General features: G+C 35.0%; 1 protein-coding gene across 1 annotated transcript; it reads right to left on the minus strand.

The window, feature by feature from the left end:
• Window positions 1-4,295: 4,295 nt before the first annotated feature.
• LOC149807927 (doublesex- and mab-3-related transcription factor A2-like) lies at window positions 4,296-8,919 on the minus strand. The gene is made up of 2 exons (XM_089972089.1): window positions 8,225-8,919; window positions 4,296-6,824 (listed from the first exon to the last, which is right to left on the minus strand). The coding sequence occupies exons 1-2, from the start codon at window positions 8,646-8,648 to the stop codon at window positions 6,088-6,090; spliced, it is 1,161 nt and encodes a 386-aa protein (XP_089828215.1). The 5' UTR covers window positions 8,649-8,919; the 3' UTR covers window positions 4,296-6,087.
• Between the last annotated feature and the right edge of the window lie 210 nt (window positions 8,920-9,129).

The raw sequence follows: 9,129 nt of genomic DNA on the forward strand, positions 1-9,129 counted from the left end.
GAATGTTCGTCCAAGTTGTCATCTAAATGATACGTTGTTCGTGTACATTTTTGAAATTCACCACTGCGTATTTTAACATCTCTTTTCTGCACCAGGTGACTCCATGTTTATGCTGAATGCGCCGCAGGGCTTCTTTTTTTTCCATTTTTGATGCAGAAAGAAAATTTGGTATTGTAAACAGATCGGATTTGAAAACATATGATAGCCTATGCACTGTAAGACACGTTAAATATAGAGTACGGCATTAATTAGAGTATCAACCATTGTTACTTGTGCATTTAAGTTCGTTGCACTGAAGATGTTAAATATGGTTCTCTAATGGACAACACAAGTCGTGATTACAGTGTTACATATGGTGCACTAACGGACACCACACGTCCCGAATTCACTGTTAGATATAGTCCTCTAAGGGACAATATAATTCGTGATTACAGTGCTACACATGGTCCACTAACGGACACCACACGTCCCGAATTCACTGTTAGATATAGACCTCTAATGGACAATAGAAGTCGTGATTACAGTGTTACATATGGTCCTCTAATTATCTTTATTTTTCCTATACAAAGTGGATGATCTGGAATACGCCAAAGTGGATAAAGTAAACTAAACCTGTGTGTGTGTGTGTGTGTGTGTGTGTGTGTGTGTGTGTGTGTGACTTTGTGTTGGATTTCTTTGTGTTTGTGTGTGTGTTGGATTTCTAGCGCACGCTTTAATAATTTTACAGTCATATTGCTACGATGTCTGCAGTGCGGCAGTTTATAGTGATGCCTAGCACTGGGCATCATGCCGCAGACATGTATCATTATGTTCCACCCAGTCACATTATCCTGACACAAGGCCGAGCAGTCCTAACAATAACCTGTTAGTACCGTTTTTACTTCTTTGGTACGACTCGGTCAGGGTTCCAACCCGCGACCTCTGGCATCTTAAGCTGACGCTCTAACAATCGAGGCCACCGGAGCGTTCCACACCTTTGTGTAAAAGCGTTTGTATTTCCCTATATTTATAAAACAACAGCATATATCATTTTTCTATCTATAACAACAAAATAATGCAATTCCATAAGGACAATAATGTCTTTGTGTATGCTCTTTTATTATATTTCTCAGATGCAAGCTCTATTCTTAAAATAACGAAATGTTATTGCAAGCTATCTTATATATTGTCTAGTACTCAATAGTAAAAAGGAAATTTCGCAATTTGCCAATAAAACTATAAAGGAAATAAATTAATTCGATTTTCCTTGAGCAGTTGCACTTAAGTACCAATGAAGCAAAACAAAAACAAAGTCCATTTTTTGTTCAAAAGACCAGTCATATTTTTTTTTTAGTTTGTAGCCAAGCAGAAATTTTTATTATATAAAATACAACACACAAAAAACGTGAAAGATCGCTTACAGTGATTTAAATTGCTCTCACTTTTTAAATGGTTAGACAAATATTTGCAAGGATCGAATGTGACGGGTTTTACCGTCAGCTTGTTCTTTTGTATTTATATTTCCGTGAACACTGAATAAAAGAAAGTGTTTTTAAATTGTTTTCGGAAGTGAATGTCTCACGAACCCATGCATTGGACAAAATACAAACAATTATATTTCAAATATTATCTACTTAGAAAAGCAAATGTGTCACTTCTGGCGACATCGTTTTAATTTATTGTCCAGTACTGAATATTTTAATTTATATAAATTAATACTAAGAATAATAAAAGTTTTTTGCATGTTTGTCAGTATAATAAATTGTGTATATTGCAGAAGAAGAAGAAGAAGAAGAAGAAGAAGAAGAAAAAGAAGAAGAAGAAGAAAAAGAAGAAGACTATATATATATATATATATATATATATATATATATATATATATATATATATATATATATATATATATATATATATATGTATATGTCTCTCTAACACATAATGGATCATACAGCTGGTATATTTCTATACAATAAGTACACTCTTCTACTTCTCCACGCGCATCTTAGTTGAACCCCAAAAATATCTAGTTCTATTTGAATAATTCTTTTGTATCTTGGTATTCGTCAGATTGAAAATTTAGAAGAAAAAAAAATGGGACTTAATAAACAGACAATCTGTAACAAAGATCAACCAATTACAGAGAGCCATTTCTTTCTTTTCCCGGAGACATACGATGCTAGTTGGTTTGTTTGCGGCTAACGGTACGTTTCACACATTGTTGGCAACGTCATGTCGATGGAATTGGAGCTACGTGCTCTCACAAGCCTCAGTCTACCAAGGCTAGCCTAGGCTGGTTTCAGAACAGCGGCCCCAGGATAACGAGTCCGATACCCTTCTAACTGACCTACCGCGGCTCCGTCAGAGACATCCGGAGAGACATAACGGAAATAGTCCGGACACACATCATACTATTAAGAGACTATGTTGTTGTTAAACTCTTTCTATTCACACTCTTCACTGGTTTTCGAACCCTTTCAGCGTGTTCACAATTAGTGAGAAGGAAATGCTTACTGACATAAGAGATTGAATTGTGACAATTCAATGAAGGAAATAAAATCAAGATTAAACAACCATTATTACAAGATATTAAATAAACAACTATCTTATTTATTGCATTTATATATATGTATATATATATATATATATATATATATATATATATATATATATATATATATATATATATATATATATATATATATATATATATATATATATATATATATATATATATATATATATATATATATGTGTGTGTGTGTGTGTGTGTGTGTGTGTGTGTATGTATGTATGTATGTATGTATGTATGTATGTATGTATGTATGTATGTATGTATGTATGTATGTATGTATGTATGTATGTATCAAGCATAATAGTACTATGAAGTTAATAAAAAATGGGTATGGGAAATTTGAGGAAAGTGGACAATTTCGTTTCCATTGCCAGTTCACGTTTTACCTCTGTGAACAAACGGAATGTGCAGCTGCTCAAGTGTTGACTGACGTCCTATCGAGTGTGATGAAAATTGGGTCATCGAAACTTAACGTATGAACCGGAAACGAAATCACTGAATGTTAGTTCCATCGGAATCAATCGGGAACGAGGCTGCAATTGCTCACTTATAATCTACCTCTAAAGTACGAACAAAATTAGACGAATGAATATCGAATTAGTATAGTAACTCTCTTGTTCATATTTTGAGTTCAACTGACCTCAGTCTTGGGACCTAGCATTCGCAAAATCAATTGGCGTCTGTCGCACATATGAATTTTGAGAAGAAAGATCATTTTCCATCTAAAGATATATTTTCGAAATAAACTCCTGTACGGATGGAAGGACAGGCATTATTGTCGTCATATCCTTTCACACATTCTTTTACTGGATAACAGGAATGGACAAGAGAGAACTGAAAAAAGGGAAACAATACCTAGCCTATCCGTGCAAATACGCTGCAATCGATGAAAGCAATGTACGCCTTTGATACGTCTCCATTTACATTCGATATTGATTTTATACCAAAAATTATAAAATAAAAGCCAGTCGGTTTCACATAAATGAACCTAGAAATGTTTTCTTAGCTAATTGAGATGACAAAAAGTTGTACGTGGTGTTTTTCTTATATATTAAATGCATATTCTACATTGCATATTTAAGTTACAGCTACAGAAATGACAATGCATGATGTTATTCAACCAAATAGCACCAGCTGATGCGTGAAAAGGTAAAGTATGCCTTCCATAAAGTATCATGATTTAATACAATCAAAATGTGCCAAACATGTTCTTAAAGTTTATGTGGATATTGTAAAGAACTGAGAAAGACAGTTTCTCTCTACATTGCTATTTTTGTTGTCACAACTTTAAACTACAACGATCACAGGGTAATAATTCGACAGGCTTGTAGCTAATTAGTTCTAAATGCAAAATATTCATTTAGAAATTTGAAGAAGAAAAACATGACTTAATTTCCGCCGAAAGTAAATCACACCATATTCATGTTTGATAGCAGTCAAACAATTATTTAGGAAGAACAGCCTGGTAGAGAATTTAACTCCCGTTAGGTTTGAAGACAATCTATTATTTGTAATAATACTATATTACCTGCCCTTAATTTTATGGAGATTATATGTCTTTAATTTAATGAACAGTATGTTACATGCCTTGAATGATGGGATGCCTCCTTTAATATTTCTGTCTAATGCCAAGTTCACCTGCTTTATTCCATTCAGTTAATGAGTTAACTGCTGCTGCACGAAGGAAATAAAACACTAAGAATTTCACTACCATGGGTGAAAAGAAATAGACAAAACACACTCCTAACATTTCTGCACGAACTACAATTTAATACATCTGAGAACACGCAGATACACACACACACACACACACAGGTAGGTTAGGCAGCAACGTACTTACATAGGTAATCCAGTTGATCAATACCTAGATATAGGCGAAGATATATAGGTGGGTGAAAAGCAATTTAGATTCGTTTAAACTGACAAAAAATGCATGACGGATCTAGTGTAAATAAAAGAAAGGATAAGGAATGATAAGTTTTCATAACTACATTACTCATTTATTGTGTCACTGAACACAGCCTGGGTTCTATAAATAAACACAATTCAATGTGGGATGGAATGAGCGCCGCGGTTATTTAAATACCCGAACGTGAACACGTCACACTCTACGGCACGTAAAAGAATTATATATGTGTTTTCTTCCTCGTTTTTTGTTATAACGCATTTTCAAGCATAACAGGGTGGGGGTGGGGGTTGTACTTGAATTTTCTGTTTTATGGTGGCAGATAGTGTTACTGTAGAAACATTCTTAGGACTAAATTATAACACTAGAAATTATGATTAACTCTCCATGTTTTAATATTTTAGAATTTGTCATTCAAATAAATTGATATTATACAATGTTTGGAACATTGCACAAACTATTGATCTTGTAAACGTAGACATTTAAAGTGTAATAATTATTCGTTTTAATGCATAAGAAGAACATACCTTATTAAAAAGGGTATTTATACAGTGATCAAGCTAATTATATCTGTCTTCCTTTTAGGAAATGTACTCAGGGGAATGAATGATCAAGCTAATTATCTCAGTCTTCCTTTTAGGAAATGTACTCAAGGGAATGATCACGCTAATTATCTCAGTCTTCCTTTTAGGAAATGTACTCCAGGGGACAATAAAGGGGAAAACACAAGGACAGGTGGAAAAGAGAAGATATAAATTCCACAGAATGAGGTTATATAATCAGAAACAACATTTTTGCGCCTTGTCTCAATTTATTTACAACATAGACATAAGGCATTGAGAATTTTCCTTCCGAACATAATGTGAAAATTAATAAATAATCCAGTTTTTTACACTCAACTGGTTGCGGACGCTTTACAGTAGTGCATGTCTCAATATTACTCTCACAGTCCTACTAGTTTTGAAAATATGTCTCATGGTGCGGAGAAATATGTATATATATATAAATATATGAAATAAACATATATGTGTTTAGTTTTTCTTAAACAAATACAGCCTCGTTCAACCAGACTCTCGTGTGGTTTAGTGAGATATCTACCATACGCATGACGAATATCTCGTGGAGCCAGGGGAAAGTCTAAATGAACGTGAGTAACAGATATACAATCATAAGATGCAATTATATCCTGATTCTCGTGTAAAATAACTCGTGATCTGTGATGCATTTTCATTCTAACATAATGTTAAAAGCTTGATGAAATACAATCATCTTTTGCAATACAAGACTGAATTTTTGCTGCACTCATTGTTAATTAAAAATTTAAAAGCGTAAATATACTCATATCATGACTGAAACTTTGCTTTAACAGAAAATACAAAATCTGAAGTCAGGTCTGCAGTTTATCTTATCCACTAAATTAACACGGTTGTATCTTCCAAGTTTCGTGAATGACACGTCGTAAATCCTAGAGATGTTGAAACATATCAGATATAAAACGCAGCATTTTGATTTCTCAAATTCCAGATATTTTATTTCCGATATAAATGCAGCATTTTTATCTCTCAAATCCCATCCATTTTCTAAGTTAGATTTTCATCATCTTCTCGACCTTGATATAATTGTTTGAGAATCAGTCCCCGATGCACCCTGCAGGCTTATCATTTTCTTTACTAAGGAATGACCGCCCTGTCCAAAATGGATACATATTATATGGGGAAAGCTTGGCATCTGATGAAGCCATACCAGTATACCCTACGGCCGAGGGCATTGAAAGACCAGGTATAATCGGTGGGTAAGGCATCGCCAGGGCCAAGCCGCGCCCTGCAGACCCACCCCAAGCATACCTTATTGAGTTCAAAGACGTGGCACCTCCAAAGGGTGAAATCGGTGAGAAAGCTGATTTAAACAAAGAAGAGTTGAAATGTGATGCTAGTTGCTGATTTGGGTAATTTTCAGAAACCGACCTAAGTCCATCCGTTGAAATTCGTTCGGTGTCACTTTGTGTATTTAAAACTTGCTCGATGGCCTGAAGAGTGTCACCTCCACATCCTTGAAGAATCAACTCCAAGACGTTTCTTTTCTTGTGTGGGAAAATTCTACATAAAATGTCAATAGGCTGTCTTTTAGAGGAATTTGTTGCCAGATTGAAAACCCAGTTATCTGAAACACGTCCGTTTATAGACCCACTCGAGCTGCTGTCCGTTCCATCATGAAGTCTGCACGGGGATTTAGATGACGCTGTCTGAGATACATCTTCGTGCAATTCTGCCGTGTCTGAAAAAGCAGGAGAACCTGTTCTCGAGCCCTCGGATGGGGTTGATGTCCGTGTCTCGTCATATTTAGACTCTTTTCGTGCTCTCTTTGCAGCTGAAATTATATTTAGTGACTCGTACTTCATTCTTTGCTAACGTGCCTAAATGTATTTGTACAACTAACATTTCTTGCATCGTTAAATATGCATATTCAGGAGTAATATTTTGCAAGTCACTCATCATCAGATAAAACACAGGGATCTCCTATCATATTATAAATTCATGCAACTTTTGTGTAAACAAATATCCACTTGCTGTGTAACGAATTCGAAACAGCACATTACAATATTTTCACTGGGACCCCTCCCACACCCCATTTTAAAGTTTAGTTTGATACACCGATAAAATTCAAGCTGGCAGCAAAGATTCCGCTTACTGACTGTTTACAAACTTTTCCCACGCTCTCTCTTTTGTAACTGTGTCATTACTATCTGAAACTAATACCCATGCCATAACGTATTTGAATGGAAACTATATAATGTTGCACTAAAGTTACTTGATACGATATAACCTAGCTATGGGTTACTTCTTTTGAATCGGGATGCTTACATTTTCATAAATATGAAGCTTGTTTCACTGTGCTGGTTGAAGTTCGTACATGCAAGAATGGCATGAGATGTTGAACGCCATAACAATTTTTTGTTAATTTTTTCTTTTTATAAAAATTACAATGGGATATTACAGACATGAGAATTTACATAATTTTAACACATACAAAATTTCCTGGATGATAATTGTAAATTCTAAAATTCTAAATTTAGAAGCGTACTTTATATATATATATATATATATATATATATATATATATATATATATATATATATATATATATATATATATATATATCCTGTAAATTCACGTTCAATAGATTCTTTTTTATAATCGAGTTTAGCTCTGAAGCATCTATTAATGAAGTCAAAATACGAAGAAACACAACATACAATGTTTAATGTGTGTAAATGCTTGCTCCATAATGATAGTAATTTGAACAAAGGATATAATTAAATGACTTGTTAGAACACATTTCTTAACTCATTATCTAGGAGTAATTACTCATTATCTAGGAGTAATTACTTTTGGGCAATGTCCCTTTTGACCACATTTCGTAACATGAGATGTACATTACAAATTTATTGAAAAGCAAAATTCAAAAAGGGCGTCGCCAGCGTGATTTTCTGATTGCAATGAAAGTCTGAGTTATAAATAAAATAGCAATAATTTCGCATGCAATTAAATAACGTTGTTGAACAAAAGAATGAAAGTGTATTAAATAAACTTTTACGCCTTACAAGAGTTATGACGACAAAGTGTCCGATTCAAGTAATAATCCAGCAAAACGTCACTCGTTTAATCAATTACTCGAGAATTCGTATGCAACACTTTCCTTTAATAATTTGGATTTTCGGTTTCGCATTATTATCTTGGGAATTTTAAAGGTAAATAAAGTACACATACCTGGTGAATTTGACCTGTCATCGTCTACCTGATCTCCGTCTTTTCCAGATTGTGAAAGGTATTTCTGGGCCTCTGGAAATAGCGCCAGGCTATCTGAACTGACTCTAAGAAGTCCATTGGGACCGTAAAGAAGTCCAATCTCCCGTGCTTCGTTCTCCTCTTGGGCCTGTTGCCTCCTCAGTGCAACCTGTGCAGCCATCACTCGTTGTCTCTCGGCAATGAGAGTGCATTTTGTACAAAGACAATCTCGCCAGCGGCAGTATCTCTTATGTCCCTTTAAAGCGGAAACAACACCGTGGTTTCTGCATCGGGCACATTTAGGTGTTCTGGGATATCTATCCGAAGCCGATCTCAAGAACGAAGAGTTTTTTTCTGCTTCCAAGGTGTCCACACTCGCCTTCTCGTCATCCGACGAAGCTGTCATGCTTATTGCTAATTCTCCACGTAATTTGTTACAGTTGTTATCTGATGTTTGGAGATGGACACAAGAAGCAATTACTTTTGATGCAGGACTCTCCAGTTGTATCTCATTTATAATTGCCTCGAGATATATTTATTTTGTTTAAAAAGCACTGATTCAATACAACAGGTAGTGTTAATTTTTCACAGAGCAAATGGCCAATGACTGAAGCAGGACAGTACAACCTGACGACACGCTCTGTACGAAGAGACGACAGATCTGTGAGTTTCAATCGATCGAGTGAGAGGTATTTGTGAAGCGTTTGTAGTTAGCCTTGTGTGGAAGTACCGCCCATATCTTTTCAAATTTGTGGGCGGTCCGGAGCAAAATTTACTTTTGGATGTTGTGTTTGTACTTGTGAATAACTATTTTGTTTGCCAAACTAGCGAGCAGAGCTTTCCAGTAGCCTATAGCTGCCCGTTAGAAAAGAATTAAAGAAGTATCG

The sequence above is a fragment of the Sinohyriopsis cumingii genome, chromosome 1, assembly GCF_028554795.1.
Source record: "Sinohyriopsis cumingii isolate HCF-2022 chromosome 1, ASM2855479v2, whole genome shotgun sequence".
NCBI classification, from domain to species: Eukaryota; Metazoa; Mollusca; class Bivalvia; order Unionida; family Unionidae; genus Sinohyriopsis; species Sinohyriopsis cumingii.

What these genes read in the sequence shown, in the direction of transcription:
- LOC149807927 (XM_089972089.1), bottom strand. Translation starts at nt 8,648, where the DNA reads ATGACAGCTTCGTCGGATGACGAGAAGGCGAGTGTGGACACCTTGGAA. An exon ending in TGACAGGTCAAATTCACCAG is followed by an intron (nt 6,825 to 8,224) that starts GTATGTGTACTT and finishes ATATAATTTCAG; the next exon opens with CTGCAAAGAGAGCACGAAAA.